General features: G+C 40.7%; 4 protein-coding genes across 5 annotated transcripts; 2 read left to right on the forward strand and 2 right to left on the reverse strand.

The window, feature by feature from the left end:
* Window positions 1-3,319: 3,319 nt before the first annotated feature.
* On the forward strand, window positions 3,320-8,155 carry morn4 (MORN repeat containing 4). 2 transcript variants are annotated; one of them, XM_026190129.1, is made up of 5 exons: window positions 3,320-3,519; window positions 4,476-4,549; window positions 6,455-6,569; window positions 6,659-6,768; window positions 6,864-8,155. In XM_026190129.1, the coding sequence occupies exons 1-5, from the start codon at window positions 3,347-3,349 to the stop codon at window positions 7,010-7,012; spliced, it is 621 nt and encodes a 206-aa protein (XP_026045914.1). In that variant the 5' UTR covers window positions 3,320-3,346; the 3' UTR covers window positions 7,013-8,155. The 2 variants fall into 2 exon arrangements, with proteins under 2 accessions (XP_026045914.1, XP_026045916.1); XM_026190131.1 differs by lacking the exon at window positions 3,320-3,519 and adding an exon at window positions 3,538-3,637.
* Window positions 8,156-10,432: 2,277 nt separating this feature from the next.
* Window positions 10,433-13,279, reverse strand: ankrd2 (ankyrin repeat domain 2 (stretch responsive muscle)). The gene is made up of 9 exons (XM_026191168.1): window positions 13,216-13,279; window positions 13,047-13,114; window positions 12,436-12,582; window positions 12,233-12,340; window positions 12,049-12,147; window positions 11,785-11,883; window positions 11,570-11,668; window positions 11,377-11,475; window positions 10,433-10,709 (listed from the first exon to the last, which is right to left on the reverse strand). The coding sequence occupies exons 1-9, from the start codon at window positions 13,277-13,279 to the stop codon at window positions 10,584-10,586; spliced, it is 909 nt and encodes a 302-aa protein (XP_026046953.1). The 3' UTR covers window positions 10,433-10,583.
* An 877-nt stretch (window positions 13,280-14,156) lies between these two features.
* st3gal7 (ST3 beta-galactoside alpha-2,3-sialyltransferase 7) lies at window positions 14,157-16,691 on the forward strand. Its single transcript, XM_026190181.1, has 8 exons — window positions 14,157-14,275; window positions 14,502-14,667; window positions 14,774-14,900; window positions 14,989-15,326; window positions 15,429-15,615; window positions 15,755-15,895; window positions 16,071-16,223; window positions 16,312-16,691. The coding sequence occupies exons 2-8, from the start codon at window positions 14,519-14,521 to the stop codon at window positions 16,396-16,398; spliced, it is 1,182 nt and encodes a 393-aa protein (XP_026045966.1). The 5' UTR covers window positions 14,157-14,275; window positions 14,502-14,518; the 3' UTR covers window positions 16,399-16,691.
* Window positions 16,692-16,933: 242 nt separating this feature from the next.
* hps1 (HPS1 biogenesis of lysosomal organelles complex 3 subunit 1) lies at window positions 16,934-24,741 on the reverse strand. The gene is made up of 18 exons (XM_026191021.1): window positions 24,410-24,741; window positions 22,498-22,689; window positions 22,260-22,391; window positions 21,693-21,835; window positions 21,506-21,614; window positions 21,231-21,391; window positions 20,975-21,077; window positions 20,800-20,884; window positions 20,559-20,614; window positions 20,310-20,477; window positions 19,868-20,038; window positions 19,588-19,664; window positions 19,362-19,499; window positions 19,149-19,214; window positions 18,802-18,946; window positions 17,643-17,756; window positions 17,458-17,540; window positions 16,934-17,383 (listed from the first exon to the last, which is right to left on the reverse strand). Exons 2-18 carry the CDS (start codon window positions 22,612-22,614, stop codon window positions 17,221-17,223), a joined length of 2,031 nt encoding a protein of 676 aa, XP_026046806.1. The 5' UTR covers window positions 22,615-22,689; window positions 24,410-24,741; the 3' UTR covers window positions 16,934-17,220.
* Between the last annotated feature and the right edge of the window lie 2,116 nt (window positions 24,742-26,857).

Genomic DNA, 26,857 nt, shown 5'->3' on the forward strand with positions numbered 1-26,857 from the left:
CACCTAATGCAAAGAAAGCCAAAGTGTGTATAACTGCCTTTACAGTACATGTAAGTACATCCCTGAGGTCTTACAGTTAGGTAAATACAAGTTTAACTTGAACAAAAACACATGGCATTTTAAATTATAGCATTATTTATGTAAACCAAAATGAAATTTGGCTTACATAAATAAGGTATTACATAAATAGGTATTCTGTTTTCTGTGTTCTTGTAGTAGTTCCGGATCTAGCAGCAGATTACAATCAGGTATCAAAACATTTATGCATTTTTTTGCAACCCCTTATTGAATACAATTTGCTTTGGAATTACAGCTGAGCTTTGTTGGTAATGTTAGTAGGATGCAGCTGTACATACAGTGGGATGCAAACGTTTGGGCAACCTTCTTAATAGTTTTCCTGTATAACTCGTTGGTTGTTACAATAAAAAAATGTCAGTTAAATATATCATATAGGAGGCACACACAGCGATATTTGAGATGTGAAATGAAGTTTATTGGATTTACAGAAAATGTGCAATAATTGTTTAAACAAAATCAGGCAGGTGCATAAATTTGGGCACTGTTGTCATTTTGTTGATTCCAAAACCTTTAGAACTAATTATTGGAACTCAAATTGGCTTGGTAAGCTCAGTGACCCCTGACCTACATACACAGGTGAATCCAATAATGAGAAAGAGTATCTAGGGGGGTCAATTGTAAGTTTCCCTCCTCTTTTAATTTTCTCTGAAGAATAGCAACATGGGGGTCTCAAAACAACTCTCAAATGACCTGAAGACAAAGATTGTTCACGATCATGGTTCAGGGGAAGGATACAGAAAGCTGTCTCAGAGAATTAAGCTGTCTGTTTCCACAGTTAGGAACACATTGAGAAAATGGAAGACCACAGGCTCAGTTCGAGTTAAGGCTCGAAGTGGCAGACCAAGAAAAATCTCGGATAGACGGAAGCGATGAATGGTGGGGAACAGTCAGAGTCAACCAGCACCAAAGACCTACAACATCATCTTGCAGCAGATGGAGTCACTGTGCATCTTTCAACCATTCGGCGCACTTTACACAAGGAGATGCTGTATGTGAGAGTGATGCAGAGGAAGCCTTTTCTCCGCCCTCAGCATAAACAGAGTAGCTTGAGGTACGCTAAAGCACATTTGGACAAGCCAGCTTCATTCTGGAATAAGGTGCTGTGGACTTATCAAACTAAAAATTGAGTTATTTGGGCATAACAAGGGGCGTTATGCATGGACGAAAAAGAACACAGCATTCCAAGAAAAACACCTGCTACCTACAGTAAAATATGGTGGTGGTTCCATCATGCTGTGGGGCTGTGTGGCCAGTGCAGGGACTGGGAATCTTGTCAAAGTTGAGGGACACATGGATTCCATTCAGTATCAGCAGATTCTGGAGACCAATGTCCATGAATCAGTGACAAAGCTGAAGCTGCGCCGGGGCTGGATCTTTCAACAAGACAACGACTCGAAACACTGCTCAAAATCCACTAAGGCATTCATGCAGAGGAACAAGTACAACGTTCTGGAATGGCCATCTCAGTCCCCAGACCTGAATATTATTTAAAATCTATGGTGTGAGTTAAATGGAATGGTCCAAAATACCTTCAACCACAATCCAGACTGTCATTGGAACCTACAGAAAGCATTTAGAGGCTGTAACTTCTGCAAAAGGTGAACTACTAAATATTGATTTCATTTCTTTTTTTGTGGTGCCCAAATTTATGCACCTGCCTGATTTTGAAAAAACTTAATTTCACTTCCCAAATATCACTGTCTGTGTCTCCTATATGATATATTTAACTGACTTTTTTTAATTTATTGTAACAACCAACGATTTATACAGGAAAATGATGACTATTAACAAGGTTGCCCAAACTTTTGCATCCCACTGTATAAAACACGTTTCCCTAGAGGATCTATATGACACTGAATGCTATAAATTTTATAAAAGATGTGAAAAAGTGACACTTCCACATGATTTTTAAACAAAACTTAAGCCACTCCTGAACCAGGTTATATGTTTTGCATAAGTTGCCATGATAATTTAGCCCAGTAAAAAGAGAGAACCACTTTCATGACACTGAAAATTCTGACTTTAAGCTCAACATAGCTCACTAACCCACTGCTTCACAGCAGATGTTTACTATGTCCTGATAAAACCCTTAGAATTGAACAAATGTGTGTTTACTTTTTACCACGACTATATATCAGCTCTCTTATCATAATGGGTTGCCACAGAGGGTAGCTCTGCATTTTTGATGTTTCAGATTTCAATTTGACCAGTGTTTGCATTGGTCACTCTGTCGGGGACACCCATTCAACTGCTTGTTAACACAGATGTCTAATGAGCTAATCACATGGAAGCAACTCAATGCGTTTAAGTATGTAGACATGGTCAAGATGACCTCCTGTAGTTCAAACTGATCAGTGGTGAAGAAAAGTGATTTACTACCCTTAATACCAGTTAAACATTATTTAAACACCACAGCCCACCTCTGTATTGCTCATGACCATATCCACTTCTTTATTGTATTAGTCTTTTGACTGTTGCTTCCAGCAGGATAGTGCACCATGTCACAAAGCTCAAATAATTGCAAACTGGTTCCTTGACAATGAGTCACTGCACTGAGCACAAATGGCTTCTACAGGCACCAGCTCTCAATCCAGAGCGCCCCTGGGATGGCAGATTCACTGCCATAGACTGCCAGATTCATCATAGATGAGCAACCAACAATTCTGCAGTAACTGTGTGAGGTTATCATGTCAATATAGACCCAGGTCTCCAGCACCTTGTTAAATTACGTGCCATGAAGAATTGTTGTGAAGTCAGTTGTGAAGGCAAAAGGGAGTGCAGCCCAGTAGTATTAAATAAAGTGACTAGGTTATTATTAAGAAAACCTCTGCAATATACATCAGTAGGCTACCATGAGCTAGGACAGGGAGTTTGGCCATCTAACTAAAATAAAATCCATCTTAATCAGATTTTTAAAAATAGTAAGAATTTAGTAGTATTAGTAGTAATAGCATGTTTGGTCCTATATAAAACACAGCATTGGCCAACAATAATGACAAAAATAATTAAACAGCTTCAGAAAAATGCCCAGCATCATTCTATGATAAATATGTCTGCCACTGTCTGTAACCTGCAGCACACTATGCCAACGGCGTTGTAATGCTACGTTCACGTGATGCCGGAATTATTAAACCTTAGCGGAAGGGTGGCCACCAACAAAAAGTCGACAACTATAAAACATTTGATAGCAACCAAATAGGGTTTAAAAAATAAAACATGGGAATTTCCCACCTTATAATTCAACGTGCAAACAAATGAATCCAAAAGAATGACGATTTTAGCATTTTTTCCAAAGCGTGTCTGGGACAACTGCTTCGATCAAGCTTACGAGGAGGACCTGAATGCGACAAACGTCTCTCAGCCGGTGTTTTCATATTTTTACGCCCCTCCGCTCTTGCACGGTGGTTTCCATGCTTCAGAGACGACAAACGTAGTCTGCAGGTAAATTATAGCGTTAACGGGTGTGCAGCCTTTCCCCCCTTGTAGATGAGATATAGGTTACATCAGATCTACCTAGGCTTTGTCATTAAAAGCGACAGCCTTTTCAGCAACATGTTATGTAAGTGAAAACTGCACTGCTCAGAACATATTGGCAACCTAAGTTGGATATTTCCAACAACGTTTCAGTGTTGGTGTGATCAATTATTTATTCGTTTGACATCACGGATGAAATTACACCTCACTCTCATTGTACATTGTACACATTATCATTTATTTCTTTTAAAGGAAGAGCGTCATTAACCATTAAATAGCAATCATCTTTGGTGTATGTCTGCATCCATGCTACAGTAACGCTTCCAGGGTCTGAACCTTTGTAAAAGGCGTTCCTCACAACTGGGCATACCCCAGCGTCACCGCTACCAGCATGCACTGTATTATAATCAGAGTTGTGCTTTTGCAGCTATGGGATCAGATGTGACTTGCCTTTGCCTTTTTATAAAGCCTTTTTGATTATTAGCCTTCATTTTGGGGTGCATCAAATAGCTCCCCTCCCCCGTGTGCTATTTAATTATAGGAAGCGTATGAAGTTAAAATAATCCCCTACTATTTAAAGAAATTGGAAAGCTTTCTAAGGCTTTAAGGTCTAGAGGTTGTAATAGAAGCTAGATAATGCATTTATTTATCTTTCTTTACTAAATATGACTGATTAAAGAAAAAGATCATCATAGTAAGGTAATCCTTTAAAGACTATTAGAAGCATTCTGCTTTCATCACGTCTGCTTTATGACTGAGGTCTCCAACCCTACAGTATATATGTGTACCAAAGAGGAAATTACTTTCCTGTTCCATAGACAGAGGGACTAATAATCCCAAAAGGAATTTCTACTCATAAGTACATGTGTGTGCATTTTTAACTCAGTCAAAGAGTGACTCAGAGTGTGTTTGTGTGCTGACAGGAAAACCATGACTCTGACCAGAGGATCTTTCACCTATGCTAGTGGGGAAGAGTACCACGGCGAGTGGAAAGAAGGCAAGACAATCCCACTTTTCAGTTTTAAAGAAAGCTTAAAGGATGTCCAGACATGATTATGTTAATACAAGGGAGACAGGCTGTCACTTGTAGCTATGGTAGTGTGTTTAGAATATGTCTCCAAGGTGTTGTTGCTTTAGCTATCAGCTTTTAAGTTTTTCTGCTGCTTTTTCACTAATCTTTAGTCCAGCTCTGGTAACTGACCATTTTCAGAGGAATGGTCTTTTTTCTTTTTCTTTTTATTAATCCACTGAACAGGTGAAAAAAAAACATTTTAAATTGGATCATTAGGCACTTTATTACTAGCAGCCTGTTACAAAAACGCAATTTCTTCCCATTTCTTTAGTTGAATCTACAAAAAATACCAAAGATATACTTTTTTAATCCACCATGCAGTGCCATCTAGAAAGCATCTGATTGGCAAGGGCTTCATTTTTTAGCATGACAATGATCACAAGCACACTGGAAGTGCAGTAAAAGCATACCTGGATAGAAGAACACACAATGAAGCACTGTTACTTATGGATTTGCCCCCCCCAGAGCTTGTACCTCAACATTATTAAAGCAATGTGGGATAATTTTGACAGAGAACAGAACAAAAGGTAGCCGACCTGGCGACCCCCAAAGAAGAACTTTGAAAGGCCTGGAGAGATATTTTGCTCTCTTAGGAAAGAAAGCTTGTCTAAGAGAGTTCAGGTTGTGTTGGGCACAGCAAATACTAACTTTCAAGCTTTTTAGACCTGTATATTTCCTTGCATGTTTCCAGATATTTCAATAACTTTTAAATAATTTTAGTAAATTATAAAGCATCAGCTAAAGCAGCATCCATTAGATAAGGTAATAAGTAAGCTGCCTCACTGAGCTTGATGTTCACCCATCTGTGCTGGATGTTTAACTTCAGAGTACACATAACAGAGAGCTTTGTAAGTGAGTTGTATTTACATAAATAATGTTATTACAGGGAAATAGCAGGAAAGTACCAAAGGCAGGGTTATCATAAAGCTGTGGGGAAAACATCTTTGTCCAAATTTTCACCTGTCTAAAATATCACAGGATGCTTGCTCTGTTTTAAATCTCTCTAACACACATACAGTGATGCTACATTTAGTGACATGCAAGCTCAAGCTATTTAGTCAAATCCCAATTAGCAAGCACTGGTAACCCAAGACAAGCAGCGACTGAGTTGCTAGCTCTGGCTTTGTCTGGATTAGACTTTGGACCTGTTTTGGAAATCTTAGTGTCCTCTGTCAGCTGCTTCTGAGAAACTAAGCCAATATGCTAGGAATAAGACAATCCCAGAGTAATTTTCTCTTGTCATTTGGTTTGTTAAGATTTTCAGCTGCTTTTACATAAAAACAACACAACTTAACCTATTGTATTCAACAAATTTTGCTCTACCTGCATTTTCAGTGTGGCTTTCGTGGATTAAACCAGTTGCAGGTGTGTGCCCTCTGATGTGATTATAAGCTTCAGTAGTGGATCACAGGCTTCTAGGAGGGGAGTGCAAGTACATTCCTTGACTGTTTTCACAATCTGGATCCCAAAGTAGAAATCCCTGCTAAAAATCTGCTGGATTAGACTGCTGTAATTCTGAGTGCACAGGAGGCAGATGGGACAGTAGTAAACCTTTCTCTGAGCAAGGGTGGAGGGGTATTTAAATCCAGGCACGTACTAACTCATGTGACATGAGAAGCACCTCTACGGTAAAAGTGAATTTAAATCCCTCGGCCACACTGTAAGTTCAAACGGTAGGCTCGGTTTTCCATCAGTATGTTGCAATTTGTTATGTAGGAATAAACCACAACAGACCTGGTGGTTGATTTTAATTAGATTCCTCACAAGTGAATGGTATCTTCTGTTTGAAGTTACTGCCATTGCTCACTTTGATGTTGTGGAACTTTCCAGGTCGGAGACATGGTGATGGCCAGCTCAAGTTTCAGGATGGAACCTGTTACAGCGGTCAGTTTGAGAATGGACTCTTCCATGGTTCTGGTGTACTGCTTTTTACAGATGGATCCAGGTGTGTGAACAAAAAGAGTGGAAACAACAAGAGAACAAATTTTGTACTTGATTAAAAAATAAACTCATGCTTTACTTTCACCATTTCAGATACGAAGGCGAATTTGCACACGGAAAATTTCATGGCACGGGTGTCTTCAGTCGATATGACGGCATGAAGTTTGAAGGGGAATTCAAAGATGGGCGTGTTGAAGGCTATGGTAAGAGTTTTACAGCACTGGAACAGCCTGTCCATCAGGATGTCAGTATTCTCTCTCTGTGATAGCGTCTTAGCGTCCTCTGTCTGTCCCTCCAGGGCTACTGACTTTCCCAGATGGAACTCATGGTGTTCCACGAAATGAAGGCTTGTTTCAAAACCACAAGCTGCTGAAGAGAGAAAAGTGTCCAGGAGTGGTGCAGCGTGCGCAGGCTTCAGCCTCCAATGCTCACAGCCTGGCGCTTTGACAACCCTGAAGGACACAATCGCACTCAAGGTTCCAACACCATCTGAAAGGGCGTCAGGGATTGTACTTGAATATGTTTCCCCAGCTCTTCTCTCAATGTCTTTATCTCTTCTTTTACCATGACTTTTTTTCTTGTTATGCATGATCCTTGCTCTGCTTCAACAGAGGCTTGGAATCCACATGCAAATTGACCAAATAATGACTTTCTGGAAGACTGACATGAAATATGAAGACCATAAAGCACACCTTTAACTTCAAGTTATGAATACAGTGAATGCTGCTGTTCCGGTGTTCTGAACATCGTCTTTTTGTCTTTCCTACAGAATACTTAGCCTTCTTTTATCAAACCATCAAAATTGAGACATCTGGTTCTTTAAAAAGTTTGTAAATTAATTCTATAGGTGGAATTAATTCACCTTAAAAAGGTGCAAGCTATTACAAGAAAGTGAAACCTTTTGAATTTTTAACTAGTGGTGCCACTAGCAGTGCTTTTATAAGTGGGTCCGCTTTTGTTCTTCACATTCACATGCACAAGGACGTGCTTGCATGTGCAAGAGCATGGCAGCAACATGATTCACATTCATGACAGCATGCCCACGAAGCCAGTCACAAAGACCGAGGGCTAAAACAAAGATCTAAACAATGCACCATTTCAAATAGTTTTTAATTGGCTTTGTAAAGGTGTTATGAGCAAGGAAAAGCATTCAACAAGTTTGACGGGTGGAAAAAGACACACACAGCGCGCTGACGAAACCAGGTGAATGTAAATGATTCTGAGAACACTCCAATGGCCAAACCCTCAACTGAAAATCCTGCTGCTAACTTTACAAAAAAAGGGATCCATTTTTCCACTTTCCCCCTTTTGAAAATCAGTATTCACGTTTGCCTTAAAGACATTTTTGTGCAAGAGTGTAGTTCAAGGTTGTCTGATTTAAAAAAACAAAAACAAAAGACGCACAACGCCCTCTCTTTCCCTTCTTGACGCCTTTGCTCCGAGACATATCGCTAAGCTGGTGCTGAGGATTTAGCTCCCATCAACGCGTCACATTTACAGTGGAAATCACAACTAAATGCACTCAATTATGGACCTAAATCTTAAACAAGGCAGCAAATTGAATGATTAATAAATCAGATATCTATTTCACTTTGTAACGTGTGTAGTCCTTTTGTGATATGTATAGATAGTCATCGTCTGTGACTGTGTTTGGTTCGACCTCTGGAATGAATTGTTGGTCAGGTGGAAAATTGTACTACTGCATTATTTAACACAGTGTAGTTAAAGAACGTGTTAAGAATTTATTATTAACCTTTATAGCTGATCACAGCCGACCTGTGACTTCTGATTATTTCCGTGTACTTGAACAGTTAATAGGCCTTAAAAAGCATTTGTTGAGATGGTTTGTCTAGGGTTGCCTACACAGCGCTTCAACCAAAGACAGACAGAAGATACAGCTACTGAACTCCAGAACAGTCAAGTGTCATGTTTTCCTGAACAATAAAGAGCAATCATTAAGAACAAATTGCAGATTAAACAGGGAATTGAAATCAGATTCTGCTTTAAATATGTCTGATGTTTCGAGCATGGTTTAACACATTTACAGGCATTCACTGCTGTTATCGAATATAAAGAAAATCAATTCACAATCTTGCATTGTTGCTTTGAACGCCCCTTTGGAATGGCAGCACGGTGGAAAGTACAATCACAAAGACAGCAGTGCTACATAGTGAATGCATTAGTACCACTTTATAAAACACACTTTAAGGGTTGAACTGTGTGAAAACAGTGTAATATGCTGCAGATCTCGTAGAGGGTTTTCTTTTTCTTTTCCATTAGACACAACACTTCCTCAAGCCTTCTTTGCTTCCACACTTCTGCCTGAGTGAAACTGGATACACTCGAATCACACATCCTTTTCCAAATGGAAACAAATGGTGCTTTAAAAGTGTGCCTGCCCAGATTTTCACTTGCCTGGAAAACATCGTTTCGGTTCTTAGGTTTTTGTTCAGTAACGATTTAATGTTGCTTTGAGTGCTCTCAGAGAAAACTGTTGCACAATATCCTGTAACGTTCCTGGAATAAGTCTCACAGAGGTGGCAACCAGTGGATGTGTTTAATAAAGATCTTTTTGCTGAAAGCGAAACGTGTTTTTCATTGAGTGTCACAGTATTTGAATTGAACAAAGAAACAGGAAACGCTTTAGTTTTTATTTCATAGCTTCTCAGGGATTCTAACGTAGAGGGTAAATTATGGGAGAGATGTTTGCATTTCACTCACAAACAGGTTCCACTGGATTTCGGTTCCACCATAGCAACAACACAGAGGGAAAACCTCCAGCTTCCCCATCCCCCTCTTTCTCGCTGTACATCATTCCAGCCCTAACTCGCAACAAAGCAGCATGCAACTCACAAAGAGCTGAGAACATTAAACCTCAAAAAGTAAAACAATCACTTTTCTAAAACTTTCATTTGATATACACAGATTAGCAAAAGCCGTGCTAAGATTGGGTCGACAAAATAAAACTATAACACTTGCACACGGTGTGAATAACCTTCTATTGTTTGTGGTATGTTTTCCCCAGTGTCCCTGACAGTTACACAGCATTGCTTTTAACAGGAAACGTGTCTGTGTGTGATAGTTTATCTGATGCACTGCCTACAAGAAGCACAGTGATACATGAAAAAACAACATTTTACACCAGCACTGTGAGAAATACAGCAGTACCACAATATTTGTTTAGGAAGCTGTGCTGGCTATTTTTAGAATATGCTACTGTACTTAAAAGACTACAGTATAAGCAGAGCAGCAAATTGTTTCCCCAGCGTGTATGACAAATGTCCCTCAGGAACATTTGAGCCTCTGATGATAGAAGGAAAATATGTTGCTGAGCTCCTGCTGAATCTCTGACTTTAGCGGGAGGCATACCCATCATCTCTGCTGCTGTCAGCTGGCGTCTCAAACACAGGGCTAATGCGTTCTCTGGCCTGGCCCACTGGCTCAATAAAAGAAGGACCTCTAATGTATATTCAAAAACAACTTTTACACAGTCCCCATCTCTGTCAGCTTTATTTAACTTTCAAAAGCATCCCAAATCAGATGTAAAATATTCAGAGTGTTCGTAACAATATTAAGCACTTTTAAACCTCGTTTCAAAATCCCGAGGCTGCCTTTGTTTTTTTCACTTGTGAGTTGTTTTCTTACTGTTTTAAATAAGCAGATACTTTTTAATATTAATGTTAATTCCCAACTGATATTTTCAGACTGATTTAGAGGTTTTACAGTAACGTCCTGGAAACGCAGATGCAAATATCATTTACACAGCACTACATAGAAGTACAGAATATATTTATATAGAGAGAACCTGAGGCAGATGCTCATAGAAAGTGATATAGAAAGAATATACAAAATTAGTCAAGGGTGGATCGTCAACCAGGTGGATTTTAGCTCACTGAGAGCCTCAACAATCCCAGGATATCTGCTGGCTTTAAGTTCAATGCGGCAGAACTGTAACCACTCAGTTGCAATGTAAACTGAGGTGATCCTTGCACAGATGCACAGCTTTGTGCTGCACTGTTCACTCCTCCCCTGAGTTGTTAGAAGGCGACAGTACTCCCACCTTCCTTAGTTTCTCAAGCCTCTGCAGGGTCTCCACGATGTCAAACTGCCATTGTTTTACCTGCTGCACTGCTGTCAGTCCTTCCTGTAATCACACTGTCACTTTGTTACCACTGAGGTATGTAGCATGCAGAGTGTTGAGATGTGAGCAAAAACCATGTTAGCGTTTAATATGCAGGCAGTAAATATGCTTTAAAATAGTGGCAATAAAGTGTAATAACAAATATAATGCTTAGATTTAAAAATCCTAGTGGTTTGTGTGTGTAAGGCAGTGGAGGCCTGGTCCCTTTAGTTTGCAAATTAGCAAAAGTTAAAGAGATGAATAGGTGTGACACTGGCATGAAACTGAACGTGACACTTGTGATTATGTCATATGCACCACAGTGTTAATATCTTAGCATGAAGACAGGAAACTGCAAGTACTGTTCAAAGAAAACAGAAGCACATCTAAAGATCACACCTTACATCTTGCTCATTTAAAAAAACAACTCAACCAAAAAACAATGCACCAGTCTGACAGTTTATGAGGTGCTGCTGAACTACATTTCTTGACTTGGATCAAAACTGCCTTTTGTATGAATCAAAAATCAAACTGTCATCATTGTCTCACTTTATTATGAGATAACCAAACTAGCATTGTATTTGCACATATGGAAATCAAAACCGTCCTGTGAACCAGGTTCTTTACATTTTCACACCCATGCTAACCTGCACACTAATGAGAATTAAAGATGGAAAAAAAAACAACTCACATGATTTTTTATTTTTGTGTCAGCTCCTGCAACTATGAGCAGCTTCACTATCTTGTATCTGTTGAGACGCACTGCATCGTGCAGGGCTGTGTCACCTTCCTAAAACCAGGTTTTAAAAAAAGCATTTTTGTTAATGACTTAAATAAACTGTAGAGGTCATGAAGCACAGAAGTGGAGCGGAGTTGCCACCTACCCTGTCCCTGGAGTTGATTAAGGCCCCACAAGACAGCAGGTATTCCACAATGGAGGTGTGGCCTGTTCTCGTGGCAACATGCAGAGGTGTGCTATGCAACTGCAGTACAGACAATGATATAATCTGAGATTGTGGGAATGTGTGCAAACTCGTGTTCAATTAGAGGCTGACTGTGGTCTGGTGCAAATGCAGAGCCCACTAAAATTCACATTTACCTTATCTCTAACATTAAGATCAGCCCCGTGGCTCTTCAGGACTTCGACAACCGTCAGGTTTCCCCCTCTGCAGGCCCAGTGTATGGCCCTAGAGCCCAGCTGAAACACAGTAGGAGCCACCACCCCCCATCCCACCCCCCCAATCCCATCCCATTAGTAGTGCAGGCATCAGGTCACTAGAACCAGGAGCTTTAGTTTGAGAAGATAATCTCACTCAATCCCATCATCATCTTTACAAACCTACAGCGTGCACACACGTCTTACTTGATCTTTTAAGTTGATATCAGCTCCTTTTCCTAAAAGCATTTGGACAACTGGAGCATGTCCTTCCAGGCAGGCGCGGTGGAGTGCTGTCCTCTTCAGCTGGCAAATGTAAATATATTATTAGCTGAGATTTTAGCATGCTATATTTTATTCATGTTTTACTGTGATGCAGGGAGAGCCCTACCTCATCGTGGGCATTTGGGTTCCCACCATCTTCCAGATACCTGTCTATGATATCCAGTTTGCACTCACTGGCTGCGTTCATGAATTCTGCAGTATCCACAGGTTCTATCTGTCCACACAGACACACACAGAGGAGCAGGAGAGGCAGAGGTTCACTTTATACATCTTTGACATGAAGACACAGCTTCTGAAAATCATTCTCACCACTTGCATTTCCACAGACAGCCTGGGCATGAATGTTTTTTTGGTCTTCTTTTTTCTTTTGCCCAGCTCTGAGTTATCCTGTTCTGCACTCAGGTCCAAACTCTCGCCGCACAGGTCCAACGAGATTCTCCCCGTTCTCTCATCTACCTGCAAAATGACGGGAACAATAACAAACACAGTTTGAAAACCTAGATCAGCGAGGGAATGTTGGCTTTGGAAGCAGCGGTGCCAAGCAAGCTATGGGGTGTTGAGAGCCGGGAATGACAGTGTTAATGTCAAAACAAATTCACAGCATAGTGCAAACCAGGCTTGGCCATAGCAATAGAAACATTTCAGATAAAATGCCTCTCATGTGCTGTTCATAGTCACATTTTTGTATTAGTTATCAGATTTAATGTCAAACAAGCACGACACCTGCAACACTTACTCATATGTTTTTAATTTTTCTCATTAAGAACTTTTTGGAATTTTGATATTGTGATAACAACAGAAAAATATACTATATAGTCTGTGCTGGCAGAGAGAGAAAGGGGGTGTCAAACAATTATCATTTTAGGAGTCAACAGGAGAATGACTGCAAAAGCCACAGCAGGAATAAAGCTTTTACCTACCTGGGTTTTCTCTTCTTGTCCTGTCTCATGGTCCATCACACCGGCCCACTGTGCAACGTTTTCCATCCCTGGGGTAAAATATGCAAAAATGCAATAATAATATAGTAATATCGGACAACTAAATGTTCAATAATCTAAAATATAATAGAATAAAACTGTCAGATCATACAGCTTATAGAGAAGTGCTGTTGGGCACAGTGGCTTGATGGCTTCAGTGACTTCAGTGACTTCATGGTGGGACATTGTGTTACTCCGACAAACAGGTGTGTGTGTACTTTGCCGTGTACTTGCCAGACCTACATTCTCGCTCACTCTCTTCCTCTGTCATGCCCACACACACACAAACACACAACCCCCCAAAACACACACACACACACACACACACACACACACACACACACACACACACACACACACACACACACACACACACACACACACACACACACACACACACACAAAGAAAAAGACCCTTTAGGCATGTCCTACACAGAGGGTATATTCACTGCATAAGCTCCTGGGTTTACTCCCTCCTGTAGCTGCCACAGTATGCCCTTCTCTTTTACTTCAATATTCCTTTCATAAACATGCTGGTTTGAGGGATTATGCTATTTATAAAGGTTTGATCACTGTCAAGTGATATCTCGATTGGTCACTCAGTCTGTTATTTTGTTTGGTTAATTTTGATAAACTGCATCCAGAATTGCAGGTAGGACCAGTGTGCACTGGGGGAGGGTCTTTAGTTGTTTTCACCTGAGAGAGTCAGGCAGCCGATAGATAAATCAGCAAAGGGCATGGATTTTGTAAATCAACTGCCTTTGTCTGCATACAGTACATGACACAGGGCTGTTTGATAACGGGTTGTGCGGCAGCTACACAAACACTTCTCCTTTTTAGTGCTTAAAACCTTTTAGGTGTACTTCAGTGTTGTATTTACCATGTCTGACACTTCCCCCCTTTCACGTGATGTGTTTGTGCAGATTTTAATTGTATAGACACACACACTCACTTGGTCCCACTCAGTCAGAAATGTTTGCAAATGAGTGACATGTTAATGTTTAACCAGTGACTCTGAAGGAAGTGACAGAGTTCAGACAGATAGGAAGCAGCAGCAGCCATTTTAGCAGAACATAACAATAGATGTTGTTATGTTCTTCTCCTCTCCTCTCACCCATGGAGCTCAGGCAAGGACACAGTTAACAATCAGCTTGTCTTTTATCATCCTGGCTGTGAGTACCGTTGCTTATATTACCCAAATTGATGTTGATCTTGGCTTTTTACTGTGCAAAAACCATTTTAAAAGAGTGTAAGCTCACATTTTTCAGTTAAATTTACTCTAATGTCTATAATTACAGAGGTTTGTATCTGCCATAGAAAGAGTTTAGTTCATGACGTTGCTGTTATAAAGTGGAGATTATGTTCACTGCCGTGAGTTCAGCACTGTGTGTGTTTCAGGTGAAAGTACGAGCACCATGGTAACGCTGAATCGCTTGAGTGTAGCAGACCTGGACGACAGCTCTCAGCAGCTGCCTGAGGCCGCAGACGCGGCAACCCCAAGACCAGCCTTTCACAGGAAGAAAGTGGTCCCAAAGACTGACTCCAGAGATGTTTTTCTCAACAGGTGCAGCACATCTGTAGTACTGCATTTCCTTTGTGGGATATTATCTGTGCTATTTATAACTAACACTATATTTTATTGCATTAAAAAAAAACAATCTGCTGTAAAGAGAGGAGAACCTTTTCTTTAGCCTGATGCTGCTGATCGGATGTTATTTGGCTATTCTGATTCCTGCTTATCTCCCCGCGGACAAGGTGGCAGCTATCAAAGACGACTATCAACAACCCAAAGATATGGTACAGATGCATCTTTGTACATCTTGGCAAGTATTTGAGATGGTTTCTTTCCCTTTCTTTTAGCTTAAATGTTTTTCCCTCTGTTCAGGCCGTACTAAATCGGTCAGCCTTTCTGCTGGCAGGACCTTGTCTGCCTCGCTGGTGTCTAAACCACCTCAAGCACCTGTCTTGTCCTGTTGGCCTCCAAGACATCCCCGTGTTTGTACAGCAGGAGAGGCGTGAGCCATGGAGTCTGTCTCCTCCTCTTGGGTTTCAGGGCATCGAACAGCATCTCGCTGTAGCGCTCGCCACTCTGCCTCAACCTGGCCTGCCTCCATCATTGAAGAGAGAAGGCAGCTGCACGCGATGCGTGGTGGTGGGTAGTGGAGGGATTCTTCATGGGAGCCATCTTGGATCACATATAGATCAGTATGACATCATTATCAGGTATGCATTCCTGTGTCAAGTGGACACCAAAGACAGACTGTGGCGCCTATTTTTAAACTGTTGTGATGGTCGTCATCTCACAGGCTCCATCTGTGTTACCAGGCTGAATAATGCTCCGGTGCATGGCTTTGAGAGAGATGTTGGTTCGAGGACAACCATCCGCCTGACGTACCCAGAGGGAGCACCTCACTCCTCAAACGAGTACAGAAAGACTAGCATATTTGCTGTGGTGGTCTTTAAGAGCCTCGATTTAGACTGGCTTACTTCTGTGATCACCAAACAACCTCTGGTAAGGCCACATCACAAGATCCTCCACTGCACACGGAAAGGGCATATTGCACACACAAGCATCACAGAAAGTCATGTAGCAATGGCACTATACTATACATATACACCCTATATCTCCTTTTATTTTTATTTTTCAATAGAGCTTCTGGTCCAAAATGTGGTTCTGGAAGGAAGTTGTGGATCATATCCCCCTGACACCAGAGAGCTTCAAGATCGTCCACCCAGAGATTATTCACAAGATGGGCCAAGTTATAGAGAAATATGAACTGAACCAGAGAAATGTGAGTTTCTATGAATGAATAATCTGTGGACATTAATGACTGTGCAAATAACAAAATTACTTTCACTTAAAATCATAAACTCACAGCCGTTAGGAGGGCTTTTGCTATTATGCTGAAACGGGACTGAACTTATGTTGCAAACTACGTCACAGGTCGTTTTTTTTTCCTCCCCAAGAACATATTGCCAACAATTGGTGCTACTGGAGTGGTGATGGCTTTGCAGATGTGCGACCAGGTGAGCCTGGCTGGGTTTGGGTATGACATGCAGCACCCCGAGGCCAGGCTTCATTATTATGAGGCCATACGCATGGACACAATGAAGTCTCAAGTAAGTTTAGCTTAATGATCAAAGCAGTGGCAAGGAGGCGTCTGAGCTTCATGCTTCGACTCATTTTTCTCCCTATGATTATATCCAGGTGGTGCATGATGTAACTGCTGAAAAACTCTTCTTGAAGGACCTGGTGGCTGCAGGAGTAGTGACTGACCTAACAGGAGGGGTATGAGTCAAAGATTGGTGATATACAGAACTGAAGAACCCTACACACTGCAGGCTGATTCTAAAATGCTCACAGCATCATGTGGTTAACTGATTGCTGAGCACATTTAACTTCAAGTGACGGTAGAGGCTAATTTTTCTCATTACAATTCAATGAACATGTTAAATCACTGGATCCTGTTCTGTAATTGTGATAGGAGAAGCTAAATTGTGCTACCACACAGAAACGTGATGGTCTGGGTTTACACTGTACTATTTCAACTGAGTTTACAACAATTTAATAAACATAAAACATAAGAATGTGAGACTACTGATTGTTTTTTCTCAAAAATTATTTCTCGTTTATTAAGACAGACAAACCATAATTACTATTACTATGTTTCCTTCATACATCTTATTACGCTGCCATTAGTAAAGGCAAAAAAAAGGGACAATAGCTGCATTTCTTAAAAACAAACCAAAAAACAAACCAAAAATCAGCCACAAATTTTAAAAAGAAAAAAAAATCTCAGTAAAATGATACAAATATTTAGATTAATAATAAATAAGAAATAAGTCAAATACATATTTTTAAGAACATATTAAAATACCCAAAAATTAGGAAGTGGAACATGCTTCATAAAAGACGAGGTGTGTACAGCGCACAGTGGGGTTTGATTTATCTAATCAGAAATCAAAGTGCTTTCAATAAATAATTTTGGGTCTTAGGATTTTAAACACAATACAAAAATACACTGACAATGAAACAGATGCAGAACACAACATGTAAAATAAGAGTTGTTTTTTTTGTTCTTGGCTACTCTGACCCACTGTGAGAGTGTGGGTCTGTCTACAGCAGTGGGTTGCGTGAGGGCTCCCATAATTTGCTTGCCAGCTGCCTGCAGTGCTGGAGGATGATCTCAGTGGGGATGACTCCCAGGTGAACTGTTAGGAGCTCGTAGCATTTCACTGTCTCGCCCGGGTGATTCTTACTATAGTACCGCAGCAGCTTCCTGCAACATGCATCGCTTTGTTTAGTCAGGAGAACGAATTAAAGAAAATATTTCTATCACACCAGGCTGGTTACCTGTAGTAATTCTGAGCAAGCATCCCGATAGGGGCGGAGTCATCGGGCATGATGGGTATGTCTTTTGCCTCCAACTTGAAGCCCTGATTGAAGAGGTATACAAATTGAATTATAGGCTTTTTTGCTGTTTCAGGCTGTTAAATTTGTTTTTATGGATAACAGAACAAAGTACAGCAGTGACTTACAGTTTCATTTTCAAACCAGAGAAAGTAGCAGAAGTAGAAATCTCCATCACGTAATGTTAGAGTGGAGTAACCCTTCTGAAGATAGTGCCGTGTTGTGCTGACCAGGCTCCACATCTTCAGTATGGATTAGAAAAAAGAAATGACAAAAATATGCATACTGTGATTATCCACACGCTGTCTTATGCACAGCCCAATGTACGATGAACATGAGGCTACAGACAGCTGGCCTAATTTATCACAACACTAGGAAAGAGTCGACACATAAACTCACCACCACACATGAAACAAAACTATCTGTACATGTTTGACTTCCAAGAAGTCAGACTTTGTCGTTTTTTGAGTAATAGGTCTCCAGGCTTTCTGAAGGTCTTTCAAAGCTTTTCTTTGATATTGCCTGCCTTTTCACCAATTTTCAGTCCAGTCCTTGCACCTGACCATTTGCAGAGTGATATAAAAAAGGCACCTACCACAAAAGAAGAATTAATGTTGTGTCTAGACGTAACAGAAAACTTAGCAAAAGGCTTACTTCAAATTCCTTACTACCTTTGGCACTTTGTTACTAGCAGCCTGTTCCACAAACACACAGTTTGCTGACATTTCTTTAGTTGAGTCTAGGAAAAATGCCAAAGATGACATAGCTTGATAGACATAAAATTGTATTTTTGAACCAACAATGTGATTCCCAAAAAGCTATTAGCTGAAAACTTGTCATATCCTTAAAAATGTAACTGAAAACTGAACAAGTGAAGGCCAAAAAAGAAATGGCAGGCCTAAAACCCAGCAGATGAACAGAAAATGGAAAACATTCCTGCAAAGACCTGACACAGCAACTGAGAAATGCATCTGACCATTAGGTCTACTGTTCATTGAAGAGAGAAATTGACTGAAGTAGGGCAACAGATCTTATCGAGTGAGAAATTCAAATTTGACATTTTTTGTTCAAATAATCATCAATATGTACAGAGATGAGACGAGTAGAACAGTCGAGTGTCTACAGTTAGCTACAGCTACTCTATTTCCATCTATGTTTGGACACATTCCAATAAATCAATTTACCCATTTCCCATTTCCCCAGCAAAATAGAAAGAAATGACGAGGGGGCTATTGACTTCTATACTTTACCCCAAAACAAATAAGATGTAGTTCTAGTTTTAGTGACCTTGTTTTTGATATACTGAGCCACTGGTCCCTTCCCCAGCTCAGACGTGGTCCGCTCTGTGATGCTGAGTGATGGCGCTATCATTTGTCCGCTTGATCGGTCCACACAGATAAAGTGGACGAGGCCTGGGAAATCCTCCAGGTAAGTGAGATTAATCAGTTAAGATTAATACGCTCAGCATAACAATGGGTTTGTTTTTTGGGTTTTTTAAGTGTATGTATGTTGTTAAAAACCATAAAAATACAAAATATTCTTTTACAAATATTACAAATTCTGCTTTGTAGAAAACAATTGCAGAGAAATTAGACAAAACAGGACATCACAGAGTTGCTGCACTGAGAGGATATGAGACCATGGTGATGTTCCTCTTGCTTTTCACTAACAGGAAGTCCTTCCAGTCCATCAGCTGCTCCCTTAGAGAGTGAGACAAAGATAGGAAGACAAAGAGGATACAGACAAAACAATGAAGGACGAGGTTGCACAGTGTCAAAATAAAAAAATGAAGTCAAGTTGGCAAGCCTAAAATATAACAACGAAAATAGTAGCTGACAGACACTCACTGCACCATGGTCTGGGCCCGCTCTCGCAGGCCAGGGGAGAGATGACGAGGAGTGTCGTCTGGTCCAGAGTCAGACAGAAAACACTGTCGGTATATGCCACACAGTTGGGTCTTCATGTTCTTGCACCACAGGATAAGACTGCAACATAAACAGACATTTAAAGCCTCACAGGGTCATCAAACTGTCTTGCTGTCATTTGGCCAGCAGAGGGCAGTAAGAGACTTACTCTCTGCTGAACCCAGGCCCTCCTCTGGAGAAGGCCCGGTTTTTGAATTCGGTCCAGACATTTTGCAACTGTGAGGACTGGTTAGAAGAAGAAAAGACAAAAAAAGAAGAAAAAGATTTGATTGGATCATGTGCAAACATTCTGTGTTTCTGTGATAACAAATGAGGATTAAAGTCAGTTTTTTGACTTGGGTGTTTGTGGCAAAGGCAGACGAGTGCTGAGGAAGTGTAGAAGAATACAGCCACTCAACGCAAAAGCACAACAACACACAAAAACAAACCTGTATCCCATTCAGTGCCAGGGTTTTAAGGAATTTATCCAGCTTGCTGCGCACTTCATGCATAGGCTGGCCTCTTGTGGAACCTCCTTGGCCTTCATTTAAGCGCTTCTCCAGTTTGGCAAAGGCTTCCCAAAATGTATACACAGACATGGCTACTCCACTGTGTGGAAACTGACACAGATGACACAGATAAATATGAAAAAAAATGAACTGTTTAAACAACTGAGCAAAAATATATTTAGATGCTGTGAACACTTCATGGCACAGAGGTTAAATAGATGTATCTCCAAATAAGTCAAAAAGACTCCCCCTACTGGCCACAAACAACAATATGTCTGTGCGCACATACTGTAAACAAGCAAATTACTGCACATATAGACTGTACGCGACTTCATATGGAGTCACTAATACACACATTGTTTGCTTGTTGGTATTCACAAACCTTAGTTAGCAGAACTAGTGTGATGCCAGGCCACAGTTTGAGACAGTACATGGAGTGAGGCATCATGGGATAGAGGCCATCTTTTTGCGAGACCTCTAAGAAGACTTTGTGAGGGGTTGCTGGATCAGGTGGATAAACTTCTAGAGTACTCAAGCTGTCCTCTGCCATCTGAATACAGTGTGTTTCACATTGTGTCAGGGTAACACACAAACAGAAAGCTGTTTACTTTGTTTACAAATGTATTCTCACCTGGATGTCTGGGTCTACAAACTCAAACACAGGAGTGCTTCCCCTCACTGGCTTTTCTGGTGATGTGAAAAATAAAGAAACAAATGACAAAGAACATGCTCTGCACACTTAACATGACTTAATCTGGTCACAGATACAGTTTGAGAAGTAGGAATCTGCATTTTGTATCTACTCGGTTTTATCCTTGTCTGTTAAAATCTGTTTGATGATCTGAACACAAAAGCTCTACTCAACAACCCACCTGAACTGCTTGAGTCTTTGTCTGTAGGTGAGGGCTCTGGGGTGTAAAAACTTTCATGGCCAGAACCAGATGTACTATCAATATCCTTCAGGCAAAGTGCACAGAAAGAGAGAATAAACACTCAGTAACAACATGCTTTGTCGGTGCTGTTTGAGAGGCTGTCACCACTTTGTACCTCTGGACTTGGGTCATCCACATCCACGTTGCTAGGATACATATTCTGTGCCATGATGATGAGGGCCAGGAGGTCTGAGGTGCTGAGTATACTTGCATTGCGACTAGAAAGAAATAGATGGTTGTAGCCATTACCATGTTGAATTGTAAAAAGTAAAAAAGGTAGGTATGAGTATATGAACTGTAAGTACAGGTGATATACGAGGAAGGGTGTAAGCTATAAAAATAATGTGACAGGTTTATAGAAACATCTGTACCTGGAGTAGAAAGCGAGCAGTTTGGTGTGAACCAGGATGAAGGCATGCAGCACCTCCTCTCCTCCTCTCTCTACGCTGCTGTTGATCTGCTGAACCAAACGGCGCTCCAGGAATTCGATGCACTGCTCACACAGTGTGGGGTGGATCAGCCTCTCCACCGCCTAACAGAGTGATGATGGTGATTTTTAAATAAGATTTTAAAGAGATTTTTTTTTTTTTTTAAAAGAAAGAAAAAGTCTATTTTCTAATCTGTACTAAGTGAGAAAGAACCACACCTCCACTAAGAAGCTCTGATCATTCTCTCGGAGGTGGCTGTAGGTCTCCAGCAGACTCTGGAGATGCTTCCACAGTCTCAGCCTTTGCTCCGTGTCCCGGGCGCGCAGTCTGGTGACGAGCAACATATGCTCATACTAAACCTCATGCTGTATTAAAAGCCAATGATAAACAGACAAAATGTCTTACTCTTTCCTGAGGAGGTTCCCACTGAGGGTCACCATGCCAAACAAAACTTCAATCATCTTATTCATCACGTAGATTTTCCTCCTTAGATCCTCCTCCTTTTCCTCGCCGTCTCCATTCACAGCAATGTACAGGCACTCATCAAACTGTAGACACAAAATACCCTAATAAATGTGGTTTTGCCCCAAGCGAATGAATGAGCTGGAAAATAAAGTGAAGGCGGTTGTCTTCTGCTCTTTGATTTCTCTAAGCGATAAAGGGTTTACACAAGAAAGAGCTAAAAGGCTGCTGACGCTGAGTGGACCTGAAACATGTCAAGTGCTTGGACTTGATAACTGCATCATGCGCGGCAGGAGGATAAAGCCTTAACAAGACTCACATGATAAAACATGCTGCTTCACAGAGACAAAGGCCTGCATTTAGGTGCTGTTGCTGAAGCCTGATTGCTTTACAGATCAGAAATCTTCAAACAAGGTCAAGAGAAATTAGAGTCATAGCACAATTTTTAGATAACTTGGGAACTTGTGCAGGGGGATGAAGACAGTTTTTTCTGTGTATGGCGGGTGCTACCTGGTGTAGTACGTAGATGTGGTTGTTTTCTGTCGTGAAAGATGTGTAGCTGTCAGCCTCTGTCACCATGGTGCTGAAGGAGATGATGATGGGAGCAAACAGAGTGCTGATGCTGTCCTCAAAGGCCGGAAACTGGGAGAGAAAAAAAGCAAACGATCAACTCATTTTAACACGTACAGGAAACAAGTTCAAAAGCACATGCAGAGTGTCTGCTGAATACAGCTTTCTTCAACTTTACCTCGTGGCCTTCCTCTTGAGACGCTCCATACTGTTTCTGGATATTCTGCTGAAATTCCAAGTCAGTCCAGTAGAAGAGCATTTCAGCACTCTCACTTGCTATCAGCAAGCACTTCATCTGGACTACAGATGCGTTCCTGTCCTTTTTTAATGCGGTGTCCTATTTTACTCCAACTTCTCCACACGCATTAGGCTGTAAAAAAAAATAATGTTAAAAGTACTGAGGTGAAAGACATAAAACAGAGTCCGGGGAGGAATTTTGTGAAGCACAAAGGACTGACTTGATACTATTCACACAGCTAAGGCATGCCCAAAAGGAAGATGTTAAAATCTTGAAACACGATTAAACAGTCCTCAGATTTCCATTTTATTGTTCCAGCATTTAGAGCACAAGTTTGAAAAATCTAAAAAAAGGAAAAAAAAGAAAAAGAAAGATCACATCATTTTTTCATAAGTATTGATCTGAAAGCATGTCTGTGTAAGCATGCATTTATATTTGATTAGCTTACAGAAGCAGTTCTCAGTTTGCAGGACTGGCCTCCTGATGGGGCTTAAAGCCACTGCAGGTAGGTGTGGACAACCAGGTGGCAAGAATATAGAGCAGAATGAATGATATATTCTTATATTGTTGATGACTGTAATAGAAAATGTTGGAGAACTAGTGACTTATGAAAAGGTTGCCAAATAGACCCTGACTGATATATTGGTGGGGCCGATATTAGCCATTAGCAAGTATATCGATGTCGGCATTGTAATACCCGAAACACCCTTCAACCATGGTGCGTTTCCCATTACAGAAAACTTGATCAGGTAGTAGCATGTGTGTGAATAAAGAAGGCATTGTCAATGCAAAAGCCATCATCAAGTGAAAAATCTTAGTTAATGGAGCTTCAATACCACAATTCAATGTGGAAATAGTTAAATAAAGAGCAAAGCCTCCGTTTTAACACAGAGGAATATGAAGCTAGTCAGTCTGGGTCATGACGCTTATTTTGAAAAACAGGACTGTTTCATGGGGCTGAAAAAAAATCCACCCATATATCAGATTTTTAAATAAACAAATATTGCTATTTGTATCGACCTAAAAATCCTATATTATTAGGAAATAGGAATACTTGTTTAAAAAAAAATCATTATAGATTATAGGTACAGAAATTAATGACACTTGTATCTCTGTAGCATCTTTGGTATAAAGATCACGACTAGCTCAGTGACACTGAGTCATTGTAACAGTATTATTATTGTGAATACATTTGCCACAGGAGTAACCGAAAGCAAGGAAATAAGCCTTCTCCTAGGCTCTGTTGCTTCCTGGCCTAAAGTAGGTAGACTCTGATAGTATATTAATGACGATATTCAGGCTCAGAGGCAGGAAAAAAGTAAGATCGGGAGCATAAATACCAAAATGTCCACCCTTGTTCACAAAGGTCCTTCTCCTCAACAAAAGATTTAAATAATGTTTGTAATTGTGGTGAGAGCAACACAGTGAGTGTACAGATGGGGTAACGACAGCTTTGAAACAGAAAAGATCCTTAGGGGCTCAGATCTTTGAAACATAACAAACAATCTTTTCTTCTCTTTCTTTTTATGTTTTGGCTGGTTTTTGTACATCTAACGCATATTTAATTAATATCTCATGATAGCCAGTTGGGCAAAAGTTGTGAGAAAGGCAGAAAAATCTGATTTGCAAATCTTTTGCAAACCCATAGACTAAAAATGTGCAGTCAGAAACACCTGATGTAACCATGAGCAGCTTCTCTTTTTTCATGGAGCTCCGATCCGTGCATTCACATCCCGTGTTTTACTAAAAGCCTTCCCTCTTTTACAAAACTTTTAACTTCCTCCATACACAGTCTGCTGATCCACAAACGTAGTGACCAAAGTTACAACTCGTATCACCGCAAATCACTCACACTTTTCTGCGCCGGATAACTCCAGCATCCCAGTCCAGTGTCTCCGTTGTCCTATCAATCAGCCCTCCTCAGTTTTCCGGGCCGTTTGGGGACGTTTTCATAGCGGGTTACAGTTTCAACCCAAGCTGCCTTCTTCCTTCCGCGCTGCAGCGCGACACCAGCGTTCAGTCATGTGACTTCAGGCAGGAAGTTTGCTGGTGTGAAAAGAGCTGGAGCTGTCAAACTATCGAGGAGAAGCGCTCGTCAGACTGCTGCTGTTAAGGAGCTCGTGTTAAGTGGAAGCTCCTCGAAGTGGATTACCCCTCGGGGAGCCCGATGATCAGTGAGGCAGGAAAAAGTCATGTGCTGGTGCATAAAGTGGCCCACATGACTAGGAGAGCTATGCTGTATAATAGCTGGTATTTGTGGCATGCAGCTGCATGATTGAGACTGAGATTAGAAGCGTACTCGTGCCCGCTTTCTTGGTTTGACATTTAGTGCAAATCTGTTTGCCTGTTGTAGTAAAGCTTCGGGATTTGTATGGAAGCTACTCAGAAAATGGCAAATCTTTGACGTGTACAGAGGAAAAAATATTGAAATTAATTAATTGGATGTATTATATTGTAGTGGTGGTGGTGGGGGAGTCACAGTGTTTGGCAAATGTATGAAAGTTTATTTATGTGATTAATACTGCAAAAGGCCTGGTGTTCATTCCAAGTCAGACTTTCGCATTTGGGAGCTGTTGCTGTCCACCAAATGGAATCCTAGGAGGAGTGAGTGCAAGAGAAACAGGTAGTTGTACTGCAAAATCAGAACAGTTCCACCAGAGAGCGAGTGGTGCTGAAATCAAAGATGTTTGCTACATTCAGAGGGAAAAAGAAAACACTGAGCAGCATTAAAAACCACCCCCCCCCCCCCAAAAAAAAAAAAAAAAACCCTAACCCGTTCTGGACACCCATGCAAGACAACATTGTTGGATGATAGCAGGATGCTTTCCATGGTAAAGAGAAAGGCTTTTACAATATCTACCCAGTTTAAGAACACTCCCCAGCTTCCCTTTCAGTTCATTCACTAGAATGTGCAAATCAGAGATCAGCCTAGAAAAGCCAGATTAGGCTTTTCATACCTAAAAAGCTATTCAACATTTCATCTGGATAGACAGATAAACGTGTACATGTACAAAGCCCTTGTAGAACCAAGTCTTGCCACTTGACAGCCATCCTGAAATATCTAAAAGCACTTATTTAGACACTTATTTTGAAGCGTTGTCACTAAAGTTTTCTTTAATTTAAGTGGTCACTTTGGTGTCACAGTTGCATGTATGAAGTCACCCGTAAAAACATATTTATAAAAAATAAAAAAAATCTAAAAAGAGTGCTGTTATTGCCCAAAATGTTTTAAGACTTTTCTCCCCTCCTCGGGAAGTTAGACTTCCACCACCTTTGCTGATGATGTTTTCTCTTTAATGATGTGAAGGGGAAAGCACCTGTTAAACACACGGTGTAATAAGTGTTTATTGACAGAAAAGAGAAGCAGCCTGATAAATTCTAAACTTTGTGCTCAGATTTAGTCAAATGCAGCAGTGCGTTAGAGCACAGATCTAAAACAAACAGCGATGGCATCACACGAGTTTTTGAAGGTCAGGAAGTGGAATATTGACCATTTTAAGCTGCATTTTGCTACCTGAAGTCAAAATTAAAGCCCGGAGACCCCAGAAACAAACAACAACTTAAAAAGGCAAAGTCTCATAAAAAACATAGATTCCACAATGCACACAGTCACAAAACGTTTTTATCTAAGTAGCTTTATATTTCATATTATGTTACGAGACTTCAAAGTGTAGGGGTTTGCAACCAAAAGACCCCCAGTTCAATCCCTGGAGGAGACAGAAATAATTTTGGTGTTTTGTCAGGAAGGACAGTCAATATAAAACCTGTCACATGAAAAAATGTGGAGCTTTTTATTTAATATTATATTAATTTGCCAAATTGCTCATGAGTCCCTAAAAACCAGGGACTGGGTATCAAAATTCTGTTCTTCAAAGGTTATTGAGGAAACCTTAAAAACTTTTGAATTAAACCAAAAGTCTGCATTTTTGAATCTCATCCTTCTATAGCGGTAATGTGACATGTTTTGATAAATGGCTAAAATAACAAGCTATATACATGGACCTTACTCTGCATGCTGAGCAAAGATTTTAGGAGGTGGCCTGCTGGCTTGGGTGGCACTCCCACAAAAGCATGTTTCTCAGGTTAATTGGTGATTCTAAATTGGTCATAGGCATGAATATGAGCATGAATGGTTGTTTGTCTCTCTGTGTTAGCCCTGCGATACACAGGTGACTTGTCCAGGGTGTACCCAGCGTCTCACCCAATGACAGCTGGCATAAGTTTGAGGCTCCCTGTGACCTGGAATTGGAGAAGTGGAAGAAAGTGAAGAGAAGGTGGGCATAACTTAAGAGGGAAATGG

The sequence above is a fragment of the Astatotilapia calliptera genome, chromosome 13 (assembly GCF_900246225.1).
Source record: "Astatotilapia calliptera chromosome 13, fAstCal1.2, whole genome shotgun sequence".
Lineage (NCBI taxonomy): Eukaryota > Metazoa > Chordata > Actinopteri > Cichliformes > Cichlidae > Astatotilapia > Astatotilapia calliptera.